General features: G+C 42.4%; 4 protein-coding genes across 5 annotated transcripts; all 4 read left to right on the top strand.

Annotated features, from left to right (window-relative positions):
- The first annotated feature begins 340 nt into the window (after positions 1 to 340).
- On the top strand, positions 341 to 4,096 carry LOC120774213 (eukaryotic translation initiation factor 3 subunit C). Of its 2 annotated transcripts, none has more exons than XM_040103666.1 (4): positions 341 to 416; positions 701 to 826; positions 886 to 2,840; positions 2,903 to 4,096. In XM_040103666.1, the coding sequence occupies exons 2-4, from the start codon at positions 734 to 736 to the stop codon at positions 3,624 to 3,626; spliced, it is 2,772 nt and encodes a 923-aa protein (XP_039959600.1). In that variant the 5' UTR covers positions 341 to 416; positions 701 to 733; the 3' UTR covers positions 3,627 to 4,096. The 2 variants fall into 2 exon arrangements, with proteins under 2 accessions (XP_039959600.1, XP_039959601.1); XM_040103667.1 differs by lacking the exon at positions 341 to 416 and adding an exon at positions 423 to 512.
- A 1,308-nt stretch (positions 4,097 to 5,404) lies between these two features.
- LOC120775821 (mitochondrial 2-oxodicarboxylate carrier) lies at positions 5,405 to 12,608 on the top strand. Its single transcript, XM_040106176.1, has 3 exons — positions 5,405 to 5,869; positions 11,627 to 11,809; positions 11,891 to 12,608. Exons 1-3 carry the CDS (start codon positions 5,633 to 5,635, stop codon positions 12,461 to 12,463), a joined length of 993 nt encoding a protein of 330 aa, XP_039962110.1. The 5' UTR covers positions 5,405 to 5,632; the 3' UTR covers positions 12,464 to 12,608.
- A 3,952-nt stretch (positions 12,609 to 16,560) lies between these two features.
- On the top strand, positions 16,561 to 18,025 carry LOC120774702 (formin-like protein 14). Its single transcript, XM_040104431.1, is given in 2 exon segments — positions 16,561 to 17,482; positions 17,544 to 18,025. Coding segments are annotated over 2 exon segments (1,404 nt in total).
- A 1,635-nt stretch (positions 18,026 to 19,660) lies between these two features.
- LOC120775110 (probable ATP-dependent RNA helicase kurz) lies at positions 19,661 to 23,892 on the top strand. Its single transcript, XM_040105127.1, has 5 exons — positions 19,661 to 19,830; positions 19,894 to 20,085; positions 20,147 to 23,334; positions 23,394 to 23,596; positions 23,676 to 23,892. The coding sequence occupies exons 1-5, from the start codon at positions 19,756 to 19,758 to the stop codon at positions 23,756 to 23,758; spliced, it is 3,741 nt and encodes a 1,246-aa protein (XP_039961061.1). The 5' UTR covers positions 19,661 to 19,755; the 3' UTR covers positions 23,759 to 23,892.

Genomic DNA, 23,892 nt, shown 5'->3' with positions numbered 1-23,892 from the left:
CCTAAGTTTTTATCTCGACGAGCCGATGGAAAAATTTGAGAGATCTCAGAATGGATCTATAAGGAAACTAGTGCTCGTCTTCGATTTATAACAACCACTTGCGTAGTCGCAACCAATCTAAAATTCTACTAATGTTAAAAAATTTTTGAGCTACAATTTCTTTTTTAAAGCTGGTACCGTTTCAATCTAACTATTTTTGCTAGTCGCTGGGAGATATATATATTATAATTCTATTTATAAATATATTATTTTGTTGTTTAGTAAAAAAAATATTATGTTCCATTACTTATTCTATTTTTGACAGCTGGCAACTCTATCTAAAACGTCAAACGCTTTGAATTTACTGCTGGCAATTCTTTTCTGACGGCTGCCAGCTATATTCATCAGCGGTGAAAATCAATTTCGCCGTTTAAATTGTAAGTTTTCTACAACTATTTAAGAAATATCCTTCTCTATTTGTGCTTGTGCATAGAGGATCAACAGTGTTAATCGAATTATTTAAAAGTTTAAAAGTGAGTGTATTGCTTTTCGCAGAAATGTCTGCCTGAAAATTGGCTGTGCATTTCATGTGTGGTGTGGCAGAATGACAGCGCCATGTTGGCCAAAAGCGAATGCATACAATCGAATATAACCTCAATTTTTCGCTAATTTATATATTTGCAAAGCAAAAGTTTCCCACTAATAAACATTTATCTTTTAGAAAACAGATACACCCGACTATTAAAAGGTAAACATGTCGCGTTTCTTTGCAACCGGTTCTGACTCTGAGACCGAGTCCAGTGATGAGGAGGTCCCAGTACAAGCGTATAGCAAAGCGACCAACTTCGTATGTAAACATAATTTTGATTTCGAAACCCTTTATAATTTTATTATTTATTTGTATAGCAATTTAGTGATGATGAGGAGGAAGTGAAACGCGTTGTGCGTTCTACTAAGGAAAAGCGTTATGAAAATCTGACAGCGATTATCAAGAGCATACGCAATCACAAGAAAATTAAGGATATGTCGAGTATTCTGTCAAGCTTTGAAGATCTGACACGCGCCTACACAAAGGCATTGCCTGTTATTACTAAGGAAGAGAAGGGTGTGACCCCACGTTTCTATGTTCGTTGTCTTGCTGAGTTGGAGGATTTCATTAACGAAGTATGGGAGGACCGTGAAGGGCGTAAAAATTTGTCAAAGAATAACTCAAAATCTTTGGGCACATTGCGTCAAAAAGTGCGCAAATACATCAAAGACTTCGAGGAGGATTTGACACGTTTCCGTGAAGCGCCTGATCAAGAAAGTGACGCCGAAGAAGAGGAGGCTTACGACTCTGATCAGGAAAAGAATGATGCTGGTTCGGAAGAAATCTTGCGAGATCTCAAACAGCCAGTTGAGGCGAAGTCTTCTAAGGCGGCGGCGCCGTCCAAAGCCGTCGAACAGGATGATGACTCTGAGGATTCCATTGATTGGGGTTCTGATTCGGAGTCGGAATCTGAGTCCTCGGACGATGAAAATCAATATCAAAACCAACGCGAGCGTTTCTTGAAACGTCCCAATGTGGAAAAGGAAGAAAAGGAGGTGCGCGAAGATCGCAAAAAAGACAAACGTGCCAAGGAGGCAAAGATACGTCACAAAGTACGTATTGAAGAGGATGCTGATGAAGAAGGCGAATGGGAAACTGTATTCCCACACACTGTTGAAAAGCCGAAAATGTTTGATAAGGACGCCGAAATAGATGTGCCACTGACACTGCAGAAGCTGTCGGAAATCATGGCTGCGCGCGGCAAAAGACGTACCGATCGACGCATGCAAATCGAGATGCTCTTCGAGCTGCGCGACATTGCCGAAGAACATCAGTTGGGTAACGCTGTTGCTGTAAAAATACACTTCAGCATCATTTCGGCCATTTTCGACTACAATCAGAAAATCTCTGAACCCATGAAACTGGAGCATTGGAGTAAACTGCTGGATGTCATGCAAAGTATGATGAAAATCCTATTGGCCAACGAAGATATACGCATGAGTGAAGAGGTGCAGGAGGAGAACGAAGAGTTCGCAAATCCCCCATACGCAATACGCGGTTGTTCGCTGGCCGCAGTTGAGCGCTTGGACGATGAGTTCACCAAGCTGCTAAAGGAGTGCGATCCACATACAAATGATTATGTGTCACGTTTGAAGGATGAAGTCACCGTAACGCGCATCATCGAGTCTGTGCTAGATTACTTTGAGCGTGTTGGCAACAACAATGAACGCTGCCGCGTTTACTTGCGTAAGATCGAGCATTTGTACTATAAGTTCGATCCCGATGTGTTGAAGAAGAAGCGCGGCGAGTTGCCACCAACTACGACCACATCTGTCGATGTAATGGATCGCCTCTGCAAGTTCATTTACTCCAAGGATGACACGGATCGTATACGTACACGCGCTATCCTGGCGCACATCTACCATCACGCCATGCACGATAACTGGTTCCAAGCGCGCGACCTGGTACTTATGTCGCACTTGCAGGACACCATCGATGCTGCCGATCCTTCGACGCGCATCCTCTACAATCGTATGATGGCCAATTTGGGTTTGTGCGCTTTCCGTCAAGAGAACATAAGGGACGCGCATCATTGTCTGGTCGATTTAATGGTAACTGGCAAGCCAAAAGAGCTGCTAGCACAGGGTTTGCTTCCACAGCGTCAGCATGAACGTTCCGCCGAACAGGAGAAAATTGAGAAGCAGCGCCAAATGCCATTCCACATGCACATCAATCTGGAATTGCTGGAATGTGTGTATTTGGTATCGGCAATGCTGCTGGAAATACCATACATCGCCGCACACGAGTTCGATGCGCGTCGCCGCATGATCAGGTAAGACACAGCGCACACGCACACGCTATTTACATTTCACTAATGGAATTTTATATTTTCAGTAAAACCTTCTATCAACAACTGCGTTCTTCCGAGCGCCAATCGTTGGTGGGACCACCTGAGTCGATGCGCGAGCATGTCGTCGCCGCTGCCAAGGCTATGCGCTGCGGCAACTGGCAAGCCTGCGCAAATTTCATTGTCAACAAGAAGATGAACACCAAGGTTTGGGATCTGTTTTACGAGGCCGATCGCGTGCGTGACATGCTCGTTAAATTCATCAAGGAAGAGTCGCTGCGCACCTATCTCTTCACCTATTCCAACGTCTACACCTCGCTGAGTATTCCTTCATTGGCGCAGATGTACGAGCTGCCCGTGCAAAAGGTGCATTCGCTCATCAGCAAAATGATAATCAACGAGGAGCTCATGGCCAGCTTGGACGATCCCACCGAAACCGTGGTTATGCACCGTTCGGAGCCATCGCGCCTACAAGCGCTCGCCATGCAATTCGTGGACAAGGTCACCAATCTGGTTGATGTGAACGAGAAGGTCTTCGACATGAAGCAAGGCAACTTCTTCCAGCGCGGCAACATGGGCAATCGCGATCGCGGCTACAACCGCAACCAAAACAACCAAGGCGGCAACTGGGGTGGCCAGCGTCGCGACAATCGCAATCAGCGCAATCGCAACCAACGCAATCAGCATCATCACCATAAGCAACAACACCAACAGCAACAGCAGCACCACGAACAACAAATTCAACAACAACAAATTATTGAGGAAGAGTAAGGCGTTGCCAATCGCCGCCGCGTGACACGTCAAGCAGGCAACCAATTAAACAACACCACTACAAACTCAAATGATGCGAACAAATGTGAAGGTCGAAGAATTTAGCAACAAAGAAACCATTAGCTCTAACTGCTATTGGCGCACTCTCGCCCCACTGTGTGGGCGTAAAGTCTGCGCAAGCGGTAGCGGGAGTGCGCCATCTTAGACACTGCGAGTTCGAGTGAGCTCAGCAAAATTTCTCTAGTATGGTTTTTACTATTGTTTTATCTAATATTTTTTCACTTAATGCGTTTGCGCATTTTAAGTAAATCAAGTTGATTCTTTCTTCGCACTGTCGACACGCGGAATTTGAGTTTTGAAGGCCAACTGCTTGAAATGTTGAAATAAAGAATAAAAATACTACTGAAATTAATGTAATAATTGAACGATTAAGATACATATATACAATACAGAAACTTTGAAAAACACTATTTGCAAGAAGAGGATCATTCGCGCACAACAGCGGAGACTTTTCATTATTATTTGTAGAGTATGCTAAAGAAATGGAAGATTTTTAGGGTAAAATCATCCCTGCAGTCACCTGCTGGGAGCGGAACCGCCTCATAGGAACATCAAGAGGTCATTTCTCAATTACGCCCATGACATTGAACAATATGCCGGCCGGACTTCGGATGCAACCAACTTCCGACAAGCACTGACCGCCATTCACAGTGAGTGATCAACACCAAGACCGACTCCCTTCGAGTGAATGGCGTTCTTGGAGTCAAACCACCATCCATTGCAGACGAAGAGCTCTAGTTGCCGCGAGAAACGAGAGTAACACTTGCGCAGCCTCGTCACCTCTTTGCATGCCCTGCCCATGGTTTCTTCCCAGTCCTGCAACCTCTGTCACTTTAAATTAAAATAATTGAGCAGCGCTCAATCCCGTCGAATGCGAAGGAAGTTATAAGAAAAAATACGCTATGACGGCTTATAAAACTCGCGGTAATGTCAAAGGTCAAACCGAGCTTTGGAGGGTGAGTCAAGCTTTCTTAAGCTAAGAGAGCATCTTCACGATTGAGAGAGGTATGAGCGGTATAGGTATGCTTGTATGTACTTTGGATCCAAGCACACTCACTAACATTTTAATGTACAGGGCTTCTCATTGAGACATTTTTTATATAAGACAACATAGGGTCATGTTTAAAGTCGACTTTTATAGTTCAAAACGGACAACTCATACGCAACTCGAAGACCTAAGTAGATCAGAGAGATCACGACGGAAGTCACTTCCAATTCTCTCAAAAAGGCCATTATAAAGATATTGAATTAACTTTCAACTAAGAAAATTGTTTCTTGGCACCTTCTGTAAAACTGGCATCAATCCCTACTGTGAGACCCTTTAGAAAGCAAGTGGAGAGTGTGATTGAGCGATTATAGGAATATTAATGAACAGCGCAGCTGCGGCAAATTCCGCATTTTTTCCAAAAACATACTTACGTAAACACACACACACACACTCCCGTAAGTATCTGAGGAAATTCGCATAATTTGCATTGACACATAATGCCGGCAGTGCGCGACTCGCTGCACACACACACATACTCGGACGGCTGGCGCGCCCCTCACCCAGAACGTCAGCGAAGATTCTCCGCGAGCGCTAGCGGAATATTGGAATTCTCCGTGTGCGCTTTCTTTGCACGCGCTCGCCGAATGTTGCTTTGTTCGGCTTCATCGCGCGCACACACACTCTTCGCCAGCACTGGCTGCCAAACAGCCAACGTCCGCCGGCAGTTGGACGGGTGAGCTCAACGCGACCGCAAGTGTACGCCGAAGATTCACTGAATTGACAGATTACGAGTGGAAAGTGTTTAGCAATTGCTGCAAAGTGCGCAGGCAGTTCACAGAGGCAGAGCAGAAGCAACGCGTAATTTAAAAGTTGGAAATTCCAAAATTGCTGTGATTTTTAAAATACAAACAAAATTCTACGTTAACAGAACAAAATTCAAAATTTTGCACAAAGAAAAATGTCCGAAACACCCACGCAGCAGGCAGTAGCAAGTGCCGTGACGCCCGCCGTGCTTGTGGCGCGCCAACAACACCAACAGCCGGAGGCGCCGAAAGAGATTTCCGCGCTGAAACGCGCTGCGCTGCAGGTGATGGCCGGCGGCTCGGCTGGTTTTGTGGAGGTTTGCATTATGCAGCCGCTGGATGTAGTGAAGACGCGCATGCAGTTGCAGACGACGACGAAAGCGCTGGGAGAGGTGGGTAGCGCAGCGCGCACTGATTGCCTGCACAAGTGTGGAAAGCGACAGCATTGTGTGTGAAAGTGTGTGCAGTGAGTGCTTGAGGATCGCTTTTGCGAGAGCGCGCCAACGTTGAAGACGAAGTTGTAAGCGCGCGCTTGAATGTGTGTGTGTTGGGCTAGTGCAGCTTTTGTTTGTGTGTGTGTGTGGCTGTGTTGACAATTCTATGCTAATTGATAAATTAGCGCCGTTTTGGAATTTTCTAATCGTCTGATAAGATAAACAATTTAATCTTGAAGCGCAAAGCTAACAAACAGTTATTATTAGAAAAGATTAGTTAAATTTTTGTGTGGTATAGGATAGTACAAAATACAAAATAGTAGGTACATACTGTAGTATGTATCTTCCCAAGTTAATCTAAAAATCGCGTTAAAACTTTCATAATCAGCCCTTCGCCTGAACACATGAGTTCACCTCACAAGCTAAGACGTGTACCCCATGCACCCCAACAACACTCTCTTCCTGCTTCGCGGTCCAACAATTTCAACATTGACATTGTCCTTAATCATCAATAGCCGCGAAAAGTCCCCAAAAAGCACAAAACAAAAACAAACTGAAATGTTTTGTAAAGTAAAAAGTAAAAAAAAGAAGAAAAGTCAAAAGAGCGCATGTCAAATGAGAGTGACAGTTTTTGTTGTATGAGCAAAGTAAAAAAGTAAATACAAAAAATAAAAAAATTAATGAAATAAAAACGCGCTACTTTTGGTCCACAAACATCTATTGACAAAAAACGAAAATACTTTTTCGACTACCCAATATTTACAAAGATGTTCGAAAGACTGGCCAGAGGGATGGTGGAAGGTATGAGAGGGAAGACTAGGCGGTTTCAAGAGCTAACTAATATGTCTATATAAAATATGAGCTCCTCAAATCAGTGACTTTTTAAATATTCTAACAATAAATGCAACAATGCAGCTGTCAACAAACAGCTGATCACGTTTAAGAGCTCTCTGAGAGAGATATGTCATAAAGTCAACAAAAAATACCAAAGGTCAAAGATAAAGAAATGTTCAACTCTGCTGTTGAAACTTGAAATTGAGAGCGTATATCACCTGCCCGACCTTGAAATCTGCTATTCAGGCGAAAGATAGAGGAACGTGTGGAAATCATTCACTTTTTTGGGTATCTTGGGAGAACATTGTTTGGAGAGAATTTCAGGAAACTAAGCAAAGGTTCGTCGATTTATCAGACTGCTCTCGTAAACTCATATGTTTGCGTTTATAAAACCACTTCAAGCGTATCGTGTTCTGTGGCTTATATCGCAGAAGTGGGATTTATAAGTAATACAAAGATTAAGCTCTTTAAAAGATAAAAGCGTGTGGATACAGAGATACGAGTCTGGGTGTAATAAAAAATTAAAATATGGAAATACGTATATTTAACAGAAAACGGGGTTCTCAAACGTATAGTAAAAGGAAAAATTATTTAAAATTAAAATTTAGAAAAGTACCCGAAGAGAACTTAAAATTTCTAGGTGTTTTAAATAAAAGGAGTCGAATTTTTCGAAAAAAAGCTTTCGAACAAAATTTTCAATATTTTTTGCAAAACAGCTGAATGTTTTCTTTTTAACAGATTCGCTGAAAACCTTATAGTGTTGAGACCATATTTCGACGATTGGAAGCATATTTCCTACGCCAACTTAGTTTCAATTGGTGTAATAAATATTGATTGAACATAGAACGGCAAATCAATAAAAATACCCGAAATACAGTCAAGATCAAAATTGACCCGGACTTATTTATATAAATTGCGCGCGTAGACTGAATCGTTAAATATTTTTCCCTATATTAGATAGATAGAAATATGTCAGCCGATTGTATAGAGCTACTTTCTACTAAATTGGTCGTTTTGCCTTTCGAAAACTTGCAACACATTCGCCAATAATATTTCTTAAGTAGAGTTTAATCATTAAATTGTTTGAACTTCACGCTTGCTATGGTAATTACCAACAGCGTGGCTTCATGCCTTGACGGTGCGCCAGTTTAAACTATTCATTGGAGCGCATGTTTGTAATACTGTATGCCAAAGGGCATTTCAAGGTCAAGGTAAATAAATGGCATTTAGATAAGCAATTTAAGATTTGCTTGAAAACATAAATATATGACTAAAAAGTAATAAAACATTTAGAGAAAATTTATAAATAAAAAACATAAAATATAGATATGTATACAAAAATATTTTCAGAAAATATTCAAATAACAAGAAAAAACACTAACATCGGTTGCAGCGAAGCTATAATTCCTTTCACGAATAACGAAGTTGTTAGATTGATTGTTCAGTTTGTATGACAGCTGTAAGCTATAGTGAACCAATCTGAACAATTTCTTCAGAGATTGAACCGATGACTAAATTTCTTTAAAATGTCTCATCAAATGAAAAAGTTTTCCATGCAAGCACTTGGTTCCGAACGTTCAGTTTGCATGGCAGGGTTTTGTATCAACAGATGAAGGCACTAGGGAAAAGAGCTTTAACTTCACAAAGAATTTTAGAGTTACTCTCAGACTCTCTCACTCAAGACAGAGTGGAATGACCCCACGCTTGATAAACTGCTGAGAGACAGTACTATCCAGTGGTACACTGACGGCTCGAAAACACCGGAAAGCATTGGAGCAGGCATTGCGTTATCGTATAGCAAGATATTCTTACCAATGAGACGTTTTCCAAGCATTTTTCAAGCAGAGGTTTTTGCTATAAGTTTTTGCTATAAGTCATTGCGTAGAGCTCAATCTCCACCGCAACTATCGCAACCAGCGTATCGTATACCAAAGATAACCGACGAACCAACCCGCTCTGCGGCAGCGTCCAAGATGACGGGACCAGGACCATGCGTCGCAGTAGGGTCCGACACTCTTAAGGAGCTGCTCCGTACGAAGTAGAGAGTGGAGAGAGAACATCACTGGCAGCAGGCACTAAACTCTTAAGGTTTAAGAAAATAATCAACCTCCCTCGTGACAAATTCCACCTCCTTGTCGCGCTCTACACAGGGCACAGCAGGAAGCACTTGTCCAACATGGGCATAGTCTTTTGCGCATAGTCTTCTGCGACATGGAACAGGAAACCATAGTACACCTGATTCCGGATTTTCCAGCAATTCGCTGAAGCCCGCTTAGGGCCCTAGGTTCCATCTACGTGGACAGGGATCACATCACCTCAGTAACGCCCAACAGGCTCCTGGAATTATTCCGGATTCTGCACTTTGGTTACCATATGTGATATAGGGCTGGGCACAATAGACCCTAGGTCACAGTGCAATACCTTATTATTAACTATCTATCTATCTAACATCGTGGCAAACTTAATATACCCTGTTCATGGTATAAATACATAAAAATAAAAATGTTCTAAAGGCTACAAGTGATATTCAGATGTCGAAAAATAGTATGTACAAGTACTAGGGTGGTCTGCATTTCCCCTTCAGAGTTTTTCTTTAATTTTTTAAATTTTAATTAATTTCATAAAATTTCGTGTTAAGTTGCAGAATTTTGTGTGCACCCTATTTAATCACATTGTTTTGTCTCTTGTTAATATTATTAAATATTACTTTATTTTCATTTTACTTTGGTCGCGCAAATTCCGCTCACACATTATTTAATAACACAGACACTACGCCTTATGTACATACATACATACATATGTACATATGTATCTCAAAAGTGTTTATTAAAAAAATAATATGTATTTACAAACACACAACTACACGCATAGACAGTTGGCACGGAGGTGCGAGCTATCGCGTTATCAGCTTAATGGGCTTTCGCATGTCTGACACTTGAGCAACTGCGTCAGTGCGTCAATACACAGACACACGCATACCCTAAAATACTTCTAAAAATATCTACATACGTACATTTACCCAAAATGCAAACAATAATGCACACATACACGTAAAAATATATGGCCGGTAATGCTTTTTTATTGCTAAACAAGATTTCGTCAATTTGCTGCCCCGCACTTGCTCCCGCCCCTTTTCAACACCGCGCACCTCCAGTGCGCACAACCACCGACTGCTTGATATTTGGCGTGTGCACGAGTTAATAAAAAAAGAAAAAAAAAAACAAAAGTACCCGAAATTGTCCACAACAACAATAAATAATGCGCAGATAAGAGGCAGCGGAGCGAAGCGGTCTCTATATCAGGGAGATTGTTTTTTGGGGGCATAGAATATGCTGATAATATCTCACATTCATTTTGTGCGCTAAAGTAAATTGGATTTGTCATTTTTTATAATAAAAATATTGCATATCGAGAAAATCGAAAAAAACCTATAACCTGTATATTGGGTAGTCGAAAAAGTCTTTTCGTATTTTGTCAATAGATGTCGTAGTAGAAAACCATGTACAATGGTATTATTCAAAGTAATGACCATCTCAAGCGATAGCATTTTCCCATCCATTCGGAAATTTGTGAATTCCATCCAAAAAGCACTACCCCGGCTTGGTTACCAATAACGAATCAAGCTAATTTTTGATACCCTATTCTCATATGAAACTGCATCGACCCAAACAAATGGTTGTCAGAAAAGACAAGGAAAAGACAAGCGGCAAAACTTCCCAGTTTCCAAAATACTGTTAAGTTCCCTCAAAGATCCTCCAGAGTTTATGCATTATCCATAACCCAGGTTTTTCGGTAAAGAGAACTCACAGTAGAGACAGTGAGCGTCTATTAAAACTTCAGGGTCTTCCGACGTCATTTTTTTAGACCGAAATTGGACTTTAGCTCCATAAAATCAAAGAAATATTTCGTATTTATTGCTTGAAATCTGCGTACTGCTCGATTTCAGCCGAAAACTCGAAGGGTTAAATGATTAAAATTGCTTCTCGCGTCCAGCGATAAGTAGATGCCTCACCAATGCACTACATATTGACGTTGTTGTTGCCGCACAGATCATCACGCTTATTGTTAAATGTAATTAAACGTCTCACGGAGTATGATAGTTGTTGTATTTGGCTGCTTTTTGCATTTGATTTGCTAATGAGGATGGCGTAAAGTGAAAACAGCAACCAATTTGCAAATGAACAGGAATACCAATTGAGAGTTCAATACGCAAAGCATAATATATTATGTAAGTAGATTTGTCTGCAAGTGATTAAGCACCGTTATATGTGCAGAAACGAGCGTTCTCTTCGAGAGACTCTTGTTAATAGCCTAAAAATAGTTTTCAATCGAAAGTAATGATGCTTCGAATGCGTCACACAGAAAAAATATACTAAATGTACCCACATATGTATGTATGTACATATGTATGTATGTATGATGTGTATATGAGATTCGATATAATTTCAAAGTAGAAAGAGGCTTGTCTCATAACTCTCGATTTCCGCTGCGATCTTGCTGCTGAGAGGCAAGCGAAATGGGGAATGTTAAATAAGTTGGAAAATAGGTTTCTTTTTGTAGAGATATGTGCATAGTACAGATGCATTAGGGTGAGTAAACCGAGCTCAGGCTTTTCGAAAAACGATCGAAAAACTGGTAGTGGAATATATGTAGTTTTTTCTAGATACGGTAATTTATATGATTTCTGAAAGCCACTTAGTTTTTAACACAGATGAGGATTAGACCACGTTCCAATAACGATGTTGGCACGATACGAAAGTACGTATCTATAAAGCGAGTGAAAGGTCTCTCCAACTATGGTTGAGATGTCTGACCCGGTCATGTGAACATTGCAAAGCTTTTAACAAGCAATTAACAATTTCCCTTTCTATATTTTCACAGAGCCACTACAATGGCGTCTTCGACTGCTTCGCCAAAATGTATCGCCAAGAAGGCTTGTTCTCCTTCTGGAAGGGTATTCTCCCACCTGTGATAGCGGAAACGCCCAAGCGTGCCATTAAATTTGTCTGTTTCGAACAAACTAAACCGCTATTTCTCTTTGGAGCACCAGCACCTACACCACTGGTAAGTGTCAACATATGAAAACCCTTTTTAATTTTTTTTTAATAATTTCATTAATTTCACAACGACTTTGCCACCTAACAGACATTCTCGCTGGCTGGCCTGACCGCCGGTCTCATTGAAGCCATCGCTGTCAATCCTTTCGAGGTGGTCAAAGTGGCGCAGCAGGCGGACCGCTCGAAAATGAAGGAGGCCGAGAGTACCTGGTCCGTGGCGAAACGCATAGTAAAGACCGACGGACTGGGTTTCCGTGGTCTCAACAAAGGTGTCACTGCGACTATGGGACGCAATGGTACCTTCAACATGGTCTACTTTGGCTTCTATCACAGTGTCAAGAACTACGTGCCTGCCTTTGAGGACAGCACACAGGAGTTCATACGCAAGGTATTGATCGGTTTCACATCCGGCACGTTGGCCTGCTTCATCAACATACCATTCGATGTGGCGAAATCGCGCATACAGGGTCCACAACCACAAGCGGGTGTGGTCAAATATAAGGGTACCTTCCGCTCCATTGGCATTGTGTACCGCGAGGAGGGCTTCCGCGCGCTCTACAAGGGACTCGTGCCGAAGGTAATGCGTCTGGGCCCAGGCGGTGCCATTATGTTGTTAGTCTTTGAGTATGCCTACGAATTTCTGCAGCACAAGTTCTTGTAAGGACCCGAGCTAGCGCTTTAAGTATTTGTGAAATTGCCTGTTTACTGCCCGAAAGCAGTATATACACAGTGACATACATACATAATTTTGTACCATACAGATTACTTGATAAATTGTTTAAATTTTAATGTTATAATATCTTTAAAAGGAAAATTTAATAAAAAAAAGTAAAATTTTTATTTTTTGTAAGCCTTATGAATTAATTTACTTTGCAAAAAGCCGTTTTCTTCATGACTTCTATGACGTCTGTGGCGAATTCGGAGCAAAGTTTTGTATAATTAACAAATCGCTGAAATTTTCGCTCATTGCTTCTATGGAAGACTTGTCTAATAGCTTAACTGCCTTTAGTACTTTGTTGTTGCTTTATGATAAACCTTACGACCGGGTAATAAAACTCGAAACTGGTCTGTTGACGCGCAGAGCAAAGGAGGTGGATCCAAGGGGCGCTATTTCAGTTGGCTGGAGGTCTTTAGGCTGCGCCGAATCACTTTGGTGGCCCGAAGGCAGATAACTAACTGGATCACTTAGTCTGCGAGGCTATTGTTGCTTTTGTTGTTATTAAATTGGAGTACATTGTATTTTATGCAATACCGAATGGTTTGTGAGTGGCAGTGTGTAATTATCGATTACTTCGCACATTTATGATTGTGCAAAAACTCACAGCTTATTTCTGCAAAAGTTTGCCAGTTGCGCGCTTATTTTGATGCTTAGCGCAACGGGCCCTGCTATATGCAAACCTATTTTCTGGAACTGCCAGCTGGCCATAAGCTAACATTGATTATGTATTGGAAACACTATAGCGCTTTGTGTTTAGTATATATTTATTCATATGCCTGTTCTCAAGGTATAGGAGGAGGAGGGAGACTCGTTTCTCTTCTTCAGTATATCTTTAGGTTAGGTTAGGCGGTCAATCCTAAGAGGGATATCATTTGGACAGTTTATAATGCCGGCCCAAACTCCTAGCTGGATCATAAGATTCTTACAGATCGAGAAAGCGCTTTGAAAACAACTTTGACAACAAGTGTCCAGCAAGATTTTAAGCCGCATGAATGTGGAATTCCGATGTGAGCGGGGCAAGGGTGCTCCTTCTGGCTAGTTCATCGGCTTTGCACATTATTATTGCTTTCGAAGATTCCTTCTTGTGCCAACAATTTCCATTTTGTAGAATTTAAGAGCAAAGAAGTTTGTTTTGTTGTAGCGGCAGAACAAAATTCCAAAAGTAATTTCGGGGAATGGGTTCGAGTTGTGGGAACGGAGCAAATGAGGTCGAAGCCTTCAACGACCAGCGTCCAATGCAACTATTTTCTTGAGATACTCTGGCAAAACCTTTAATACATTCTGAAATGGAGTTCTCAGGTCTTTCCTTTGACAAATTGAGATTAATAAACAAGTTGTAATCCAACTTGTCTGATTTTTAATAAAAAAAATTAGAAGAAATCTCTCGGTTTGAGTGAGTTTGGTTTTCTTGAAATTTAAGCTTCATTGAAGACGATGTCAATGCAAGTTCTGATGCTTTGGATGGAACCAAATGGCAGAAGTACTTCACGGAAATTATTATTCTTTGATGGTTATAGGAAATTAAATCGCTATTTAATCCTATTTACGTGTTTTTTACCTAGAGGAGAACTGACTTTCAGTTTCTGTTGTTCACAAACAAGCAAATCACAGCTTGCCATATACTCATTCAGGTTTTTCGCCTACTGATCAATACATTTGTCGATAAATTTATGCAAATAACCTTAAAATAGATTGAAAATCATTTTAAATGCAACCGAATGTTTTGATTTAGGCTTTCTGAAAGTATGGCTGATTAGTTTTAATTTAAGGTCACTTTAGTTTTCGCATTCGGTAACTGGCTCGTAGTGTACTGTTACCGCAACGAAGCGCATTAGGGTCAAACTCATAGTTCGTACTGGCCTTCGACGGTTCGCCGCACGTAATGCTTCTAAAGCTCAACTTTTGCCAAAACCCGCACAGATATTTCAATAATCCATATATCAGCAGGCCTGACAAGTGTCCCATGCGCTTAGCAATTTGATACACAACAAACCAGTATTTTATGCTAAATTCGAAAGTGAATTAAAATGAAAACAAGCAACTGCTGCTACATTGCCGCGCGCTGCGGCGTCGGCTGCCGGCGCTCAAGGACATGTGTCGAGCTGGTACATGCGCGGTCGGTAGTAGGCTGGTCCAGCAAGTTGTTAGAATTAAAAAAGCGCACGGTGCTACAGATAATCCTAGACTTAAGTATGTATACGCAAGCACACATACACCTGCATGCTTCTGTGTATGTATGCATGTGCATATGTATTAATAATTATTCCATGTTTGCGTCTGCGATTTCGTGTATAGTTCGTTGGATCTCTTACAGCTCAAAATGCTGTCCGGCCACTTTAAAGTGGAGCAAATTGGTTCATTTGAAAAATATTCTGCGTTTTTTTCTGTGCCACAAGCTGTTGCATGACTTCATTTTCGTTGGTTTCATAAGACTGTTTGCTTTCATTTGCAATTCAATTAGCGTTCCTAACGATCTTTGTTGATTTATGCCTGTCAGCGCTGCCAATATGGCATGTGAAACAGCTGACGAATGCATAACTTTGAACTCTACGACGCGTCCCGAGTTGAGAATATAGAAAGCGGATAAAGTGAGTTGAGAATGTAAGAACAAGAGAAGAGAAATAACAACAACTTCTTATGCAAATATTATAATAATTTTTGGTGATTTTAAACCATAGAGCTTACCTACTTACAGTGAGATTCTATGATTTAGTCATTATATTCTTACGCTGGAGAGTAAGTTTACCGAAACAAAGGTAGGAGACAACGAGATGAGCTCAAAGTTTCCTCATTTCGATCTCGTGAAGATAAAAAGATCAAAGCAAAGATCTTATATACAGAGACAATGTCATATATTTTAGAACTTATCCTAACATTGAGTCGCCATCCCTTGGCAGATAAAGGGTCGAGCAAGTGGCATCGCCCTCTAATCGCCCTTAAGGTAAACGTTTAGACGAATTCTGTTTCTTAAAATCCCAATCGTCCTTTTCTACCTCTAAAGCAACGGGAGCCGAAAATCAAGTGAGTCTTACAACTACCGATTTTGAAGTTATACTAAGAAGAGCGAATATTGCCAGAGAGAAGAGAGATGTAATAAGATAGAGAGGAGAGTTTTTCTCTTATAAGTAGGTTTTCTGAGGTGGCAGCTTTAAAGGTGATTTCTTTAAGATGTGAAGAAATAGTAGAAGATGTAAGCACAGCTTGTTTTCGTTTTGAGATTCGAGTTTAATAGAAAAATTGAGTTCCGTATTACAATAAATGTATACAAGCTAAGCCGAGCTGTGTTGATTTCCACATGATTTACACGATTTCAACATTGGCTTCAACTATATAACCAAAATAGCAATACGTTTTCAATCATGAGAAAGTTCAGAACTAAAAAGACAGGAAACAAAAATTTACGTTGTTGAAGAAATAAATGAAATATTGAACTTTTCAGGCACTCTGATGTTAATTTTTTTTTAGGATTACAACTCGCCTGACAGCAATAATTTGTTATTAAGTATTGAAATGTTAACTTTACACTAATAATATAGTAATTACACACAACACCACTGTTTTGCACACAATATTTATAAAATCAATGTTCCGCCGCAGCAAATCGCTGGCTAGAAAAAGCACTACAGGAAAATGCAAATAATATGCTAGCTTGCCGTCGCTTCTATGTCAGCGGCAGCAGCGTTTTCCACGACCTGGCGTCTGTATTGGCCTAAGCTTTTTTGCCATTCGTCCGCATGATATAATAACGGATTGAGCTGTTAACTCGTTTTACTAGTTGCCGCACGCCAGAGCATTTACTACAAAGCTGCAGCACACGAACCTTTAGCTGAAAATCTCCGCAAGCCAAGCGCACAGTTCTTTGTTGCAAGCCGCAACAAACGGTCGTAAGCTCCCTCGAAACGCTGTTAAAGTTAAAGTGTGCGCGCGTGGCATTAAACCATTGCAAATATTGTGTGAACCGGACTGCAAACGCGCATCGTTAGTCGGCGCCGCTTTTATATTGAGTCAACGCTTCGCTTAAAGCGATTTTTTCGTACACAATGCGCGTCGTACGAATCCTTTTTGGCGTCGCGCTGTTGTTCGTTGGCTGCGATGCATTAGAGTTAAGTGCAGCCACAAATACAAAGCTCGAATTGCAGGATCGTAGTCGGCGCAGCTTGGATGTGGGCTGGCTGCTACGAAATTTGCTGTTAAATAGCGCTACTGCCAGCGATTTGAAGGCGAATGTGACGCGCACACTTGCCGCATCTAGACTACCACCACCGCCACCACCAACAACGCGGCGACCGAGAACAACACGTCCGCCAACTACACTTGCACCGCCTCCGCCACCGCCACCGCCGCCATTCAATCCGTTCTTTAACAAGTTTGCTTTATTTGCCAGCTCGTCAGATTTATTTAACCCAACGACGCGCCCCCCACCAACCACTACTACTACCACCACGACCACTGAGGCACCTGAGACACCACCACCACCGCCACCACCTCCGGCTCCGTCAAGACGTCCGCGCCCACGCCCAAAACCGTTTCCACGTCCACCGCCAAGTTATAATAGACCACCATATGGCTATGACTATGACTATTTTTATCCTTCTGGCTACGATGGCTCTCTGTCACGCGGTAACCCACGCTTTGGTCCTGTGGATTACGATTATGATGATGCGTCTACCGCACAGTCCGCGCCACCACCATCGCCACCGCCACCGCCATCACCACCAGCACCAGCACCACCATCGCAGCCATCTTCGCCACGTAAAGCCGGACGCAGTCGTCAACGCCCTGCAGCTCCACCACCACCGCCATCGCCAGCGCCAACCCAACCGGCACCACCACCAATGCCACAAATTAGGCGTCGACCTTCAGCAGCATCAGCACCACCACCACCACCGCCTCCAACTAGATCTCGACCACCGCCACAACCACAACGCGATCGACTATTATACCAGTATGCGCAACCAGATGGTAAAATACGCCAACTTCTAATTAAATGTCATAAGATTGGCTTCACAAGCTCACTTTGCAGATATCTCATCCAATGAAAGCGCTGATGATGTAGCCGGACCGCCGGAAGCCGCACCCGAAGCAGATATTCCACCTGAAGAAGCAGACGATAATAGTAATGCAGCACCGGAGGGCGCTGACGCGACGAACGGCGATGTAGGTGATGAAAATGAAATTCCTGAAAATGATGATGATGTTGGGCCACCGCCCGAAGTTCTATCACCGCGTCTGCCTTCCTTTGGACGTGGTCCCAACGCAAGGCCAGCGCCCTCGTCACCTTTTGCCTCACCATCTTACTATGATGCAATTCCCTCTTCTCCATATAATTTCGGTTCCTTTAACGCTGGCTCGGGATTTGGCAGTTCCTCTTTCGGCTTCAGTCGTGCTAGTCCTGCTAAGGGTGCATATAAGTTCCGTGACGCCTTCTCTGATTTCCAAACCAGCTACGACGATGGTCGCTTTCAGCCAAGCGGCTTCGGTGCATATAAATAGTCTATTATTTAGGTGTGTAATTTGATTTTTTAGTTTTTTATGAACTTATTTTTTAGATTATGTCTTATCGGAGTATCACTGTATTTAATTCCATGTACTTTTTTGTTAAATTTATCATGCAGACATTTGGTAATTTTTTAAGAAATTTTATAATAAAAATGTATATAAAATTCTATTTATAAAGTTGGTTGAAGTTTAAGTTTTTTTCAATCGCTAGAATTCGCAACACAACGAAAATAGTAAATATTTCAACTTCCACATAAACAAACTGGTTTTCGGGAGTTAACCCTGGATGGCCATCGTTATTTTGCTGCTGTTTGCAACACACGATGACTGTTAGACGAATCGACTAACAAAGCACGTCCAGGGTTAAAAAATTAAGCTAATGAAATTTCGAGCATTCAAATTTGTTCAACTTGAAAAATTACAAGAACTGGCGTTTCTACGCTTTTCCCTTGAAGTTGCAGCATTCTTTATATTTATATATGCATGTGTGCGTAAATACAAAACGTTGTATAAACTTACAAACTCTGTTATCCCCAGATGGTAGAAAGACAAAATTCAAGGTTATGGCATTAAAACAGAAGAATATGTATATTTAAGGCTTAATAAATAATTTGTTTAAATAAACGTTAACAGACTTACCCTGGGTAAGACGTACACTCTTACACTGCAGAGGATATAATGGGCCAATATGTGAAGGACGCCGCAGAACTAGCTCCGTGTGTCTCCTATCGTGCCGAATCCAATTAGAAACACTTGATAAGTAAATAACACTACACACACATTTCAATATACACGTATACGCGTGCAACAATTGATTTTTTAAATTTCCTGTATATTAATTAACATAAAAACTTTTAATTCTAATATTCTCACGCACGCACTAAAAAAGCGGTTAAATTCGCGAAACTTCTAGTCAAACTGTCAAATGGCTGCGATACGAACGAAGGAGATATAATGGGCGTCGCAAAACTAGTAGCGTGTGCCTCTAATCCTGCCGATTCCAATTAGAAACACTTGATAAGTAAATAACACTACACACACACTTTAATATACATATATACACGTAAAACAATAGATTTAATAAATTTCGTGTAAATTAATTAGCATAAAAACTTGTAATTATAACATTTTCACGCACGCACTAAGAAAAGCGGTTAAATTCGCGATACTTCAAGTCAAACTGTCAAACGGCTGCGAATTGCGAACGGAAGGAAATGAAGGTTAGGCCAGTGAGCAAACCAGTGAAGATGACACAAGGTTCCCCGGTCAGCACGGGTGAGTATGCAAATAAACTTATTTAAACTTTTTTATAAAACTTTAACAAGTTTCAACTTAAAAAAATTACCATTTGTAGCAAGCAAACACATAAAATCTTAGTACTTTCAAAACTATTTTAAGATTGATATAATGAACAAATGCAATAATGCCATAAGTTGAGTCGCCCTGTGTGAGAGCATTAGCTCTCCAAAGCACAAAAATTACTCTCTGTTTACATTTTTTAACGTTTTGCGAATATTTTTACACATATTTTCTTTTAAACCTTCTTCTATTTTTTGTTTTGCTTCTTTGTGCGTTTCTTTATCATCACTTTTGTTATGCGCTGCCATTGTTATGTCAAAATCCGCAGAACGGGTGTCACCACGTGCATCAGCTGGTCGCATGTAGCCATTTGAAATTATTAAATACAGATTTTGTTGAGCCATTTTGTTTGAATATTTAATTAAAATACAGTGAAAATGGGTAAAAAAGTGTTTAACGCCAAGGCGCGTCAGAACCACAAAACGCTGGTGGATAACTCGGCAGTGAAGGATGTAAGTGCCGGCAAAGCTTTGTGCTTATGAAATACAATGTTCTTTACACTTCTTATTACGCAGATTAAAATTGAATGGGCTGAAGGTGCTGCAGAAGCGGGTGCTGGCTATGATGACGCCAATGCATTGGCTCTGCCCTCACAAAAGCGTGCAACCAAAGTGCAATTGGATAAACAGCAACATGTAAAAATTCTAACGAAGAAGCAACGCAAACACTTGCAACAAATTGTGGACAAAAAGAAAAAGAAGGAAGGCGTAAGTATGATTTAAACTCACTTTGAGCTGTAAACATTTGAGTTGCATTTTTTTTTAACAGCGCGCCGAACTGCTACAAGCCTTAGCCAGCGTGCAAGTGCCTGAGCAAGAGCTGAAGCAGTATACATCCATCAGTCAAGTGCAGACGGTGGGCGTAAAAAAGTTACAGACGCTTGAAGAGGTGCTGGCAAAGAAACAGCAGCGTCAAACGGAGCAAAGTAGCAGCAAAGCAGTGGGAAAAATAAGCGCAATCAAAGGCGCTGCGAAACGAAAACTGCTTATAGAGGATGAGGAGGCTCTAGCAGCAAAAAGACGTGACCCTAATGTGGTCAGTCTTGAAGAGAATGAAGATAGTGAGAGTCATAGCGAAAGTGAAAGTGAAAGTGAGAGTGATATCGAAATGGCGGAGAAACCAAATAATAAAATTGTTAAAGAAAAAGTTGAGGATAGTAAAATAAAAACTGAAGACCCAGAGGACAAGTCCTCTACATCCACAAAAACTACAGATAAGAAGAGTGCTAAAGCCAATATTGCAGCAAAACCTAAAAAACCTGAGGTACCAATGCGTACCACAGTCTACGTGCACGTACATCGTGATGCGGAAGTGCAGGCAGCGCGCCTTAAGCTCCCCATCCTAGGTGAAGAACAAGAAATAATGGAAACGATTAACGAGAATCAAATCATAATAGTGGCTGGTGAAACAGGTTCTGGTAAAACTACACAAATACCACAATTTCTTTACGAGGCCGGCTATGCGCAAAATAACAAAATTATTGGTATTACTGAACCGCGTCGCGTGGCCGCCATAGCCATGTCCAAACGTGTGGCGCGTGAAATGAACCTCAACGAACAAGAGGTGTCCTATTTAATACGTTTCGAGGGAAACGTCACGCCACAGACACGCATTAAATTCATGACGGACGGTGTGCTGCTGAAGGAGGTCGAAAGTGACTTTCTGTTGCGCCGCTATTCGGTCATCATATTGGATGAGGCGCATGAGCGCAGTGCCTACACCGATATACTAGTGGGGCTGCTGTCGCGCATTGTACCGCTACGGCAGAAACGCGGCGATCCACTAAAATTGATCATCATGTCCGCCACGTTGCGTGTTGACGACTTCATAGGCAATCCGAAACTTTTTAAATATCCGCCTCCGGTGCTGAAGGTGGAGGCGCGTCAGTTTCCTGTCACGGTGCATTTTCAGCGACGCACGCCCACAGATTATCTGCAGGAAGCTTTCAAAAAGATAGCAAAGATACATTCTCAACTGCCTGATGGTGGCATTTTGGTGTTCCTAACGGGTCAGCAGGAGGTGAACACGCTAGTGCGTAAGCTGCGACGCACTTTTCCATACATCAAAAAGGATAATGAAAAGGGAGCGGAAAAGGATGGAAAAAATGGTGAACACTTGAAAAAGACGGTCGGTAAAGACGACGATAAAGCAGTAAATAGTACAGATAACTCCAGTGAACCCAAAGAAGAAGCTGAAAAGATGGATGAAGCTATTGAAGACACAACTGAGTTGGTGAGTGCGCGCAACGATGACGATTCCGACATTGAATTCGATATGAAACGCGCCATACGCAGCGTGAAGAAGTCGAAGAAGAAGTTCATGTCACAAATTGCGTTGCCGAAGATAAACCTTGACGACTACAAACTGCCCGGCGATGACACAGAAGCCGATTTGCACGAAGCTCAAAATAGCGAATCCGAAGCAGAAATTGGTTCGGACAATACCGATGAGGACGATGCGGATGGCGATGAAAATACCGATGCGCATATAGCTGCTACCAAACAACCGCTATGGGTACTGCCGCTCTACTCCCTGCTCTCGCCTGAGAAACAGAATCGTATTTTCCAACCGCCACCGGAGGGCTGTCGCCTTTGTATAGTCAGCACAAATGTGGCTGAAACGTCGCTAACAATACCGAATATTAAGTATGTCGTGGATAGCGGCCGCCAAAAGACGCGGCTTTACGATAAAATCACCGGCGTCAGCGCCTTCGTCGTCACGTACACTTCTAAAGCCTCCGCGGATCAGCGTGCTGGTCGCGCCGGTCGTGTAAGCGCTGGCCATTGCTATCGGCTGTATTCGAGCGCGGTTTACAACCACGATTTTATGGACTTCAGCCAACCAGATATACAAAAGCGACCGGTGGATGACCTCATGTTGCAGATGCGTTGCATGGGCATTGATCGTGTAGTGAATTTCCCCTTCCCCTCACCACCGGATACAGTGCAGCTGCAGGCGGCCGAACAACGCTTGGTTGTGCTTGGCGCGCTGGAACGCATGGAGCCGCTTAAAGAGGGAAAGGAACTGCCACCGGCTGTCACCAAACTTGGTCAAGTCATTTCACGTTTCCCTGTTGCACCGCGCTTTGGTAAGATGTTGGCGCTTTCGCATCAGCAACAACTACTGCCATACACTGTCTGCTTGGTGGCAGCACTATCGGTCCAAGAGCTGTTGTTGGAAGTGGGCGTAAGTGAACATGCGGAAGACGGTGACGACGGCAACACATTTGCGCGCAATAAGTGGCAGAAGAAGCGCATCAGTTGGGCTGCCACGGGCAATTACCAGTTGCTGGGCGATCCAATGGTGCTGTTGCGCGCTGTGGGCGCGGCAGAGTACGCAGGTTCACAAGGCAAATTATCACAGTTCTGCGCCGAGAATGGGCTGCGACCGAAAGCGCTGACCGAGGTACGCAAACTGCGCGTGCAACTCACAAACGAAATAAATTTGAATGTGACCGGCGTCGACTTGTGTGTTGATCCGTCTATGGCGCCGCCTACTGACGGGCAAGCGCGCTTCCTACGACAAATTCTACTTGCCGGCATGGCTGATCGTGTGGCGCGCAAAGTGCCACTAACGGACGTAAGCGATAAGGAAGAGAAGCGTCGTCTCAAGTTTGCGTACAATTGCGCCGATATGGTGGAACCGGTTTTCATGCACTCTTCGTCGGTGCTGCGCACAAAGCTGCCCGAATGGGTAGTCTACCAGGAGGCGTATGAGACGCAGCATGGTGACGGCACGAAAATGTATATGCGCGGCATCACCGCCATCGAACCAGAATGGCTGCTGCTCTACGCGCCACTACTCTGCAATATACGCGACATCAAGGAGGAGCCAATGCCGCGTTACAAAGAGACGGACGGTAAGGTGTATTGCTTCGTGGACGCGACGTTCGGGAAGGCGGGATGGGAGCTGCCGCTTATCGAGGTGGAGATGCCGGCGGGCGAGAAGGCCTACAGGTGCGCACGTCATTTCTCTATGCGCTTCCTCTTTTATTATCTTATTTGTATATTTACAGTTACTTTGGCGTTTTTCTGCTGGATGGTCAGGTTTGTCCCGCTTTAGCCGCCTATAAAGCGAAGCTGAAGGCCACGCCGCCTTCGCTGGTGAAGAGTTGGTCGAATCTAAATGAGAGTGTGGTGCGTTTCAAGCGCGCGCTCAACAACAAGCAAATAAATACGCGCGAGAAGCTGCAAGCGGAGTGGGCGCGCAATCCTAACTGTAAGTGTTGCATGTAGAAAATCGAAATCATTTATTTATTATTTAAAAAATCTACTCTTTTGTTGTAATATTTTCGTAGTTTTACTCGAGGAGTACCAGAACATGCTTTATGATGTCTCAATCGCGGAATTGTCTCCCAAGTGGCCGCCACTGGAGGGTTGAGCAATCTGAAAAGATAGATAATTAACCTCTTACCGTTAGTTATATGGAATATTTTTAACATTGCATATTCTGTAAAATACCTTCTCAGTTAAATATATAACGGAAATATATAGTAAAAATGTTTTTCAAACTGT

Source organism: Bactrocera tryoni, chromosome 4, assembly GCF_016617805.1.
Source record: "Bactrocera tryoni isolate S06 chromosome 4, CSIRO_BtryS06_freeze2, whole genome shotgun sequence".
In the NCBI taxonomy this organism is placed as follows: Eukaryota; Metazoa; Arthropoda; class Insecta; order Diptera; family Tephritidae; genus Bactrocera; species Bactrocera tryoni.
The sequence above is the reverse complement of the archived record's forward strand: the minus strand, read 5'-3'. Positions and strand labels throughout refer to the sequence as shown.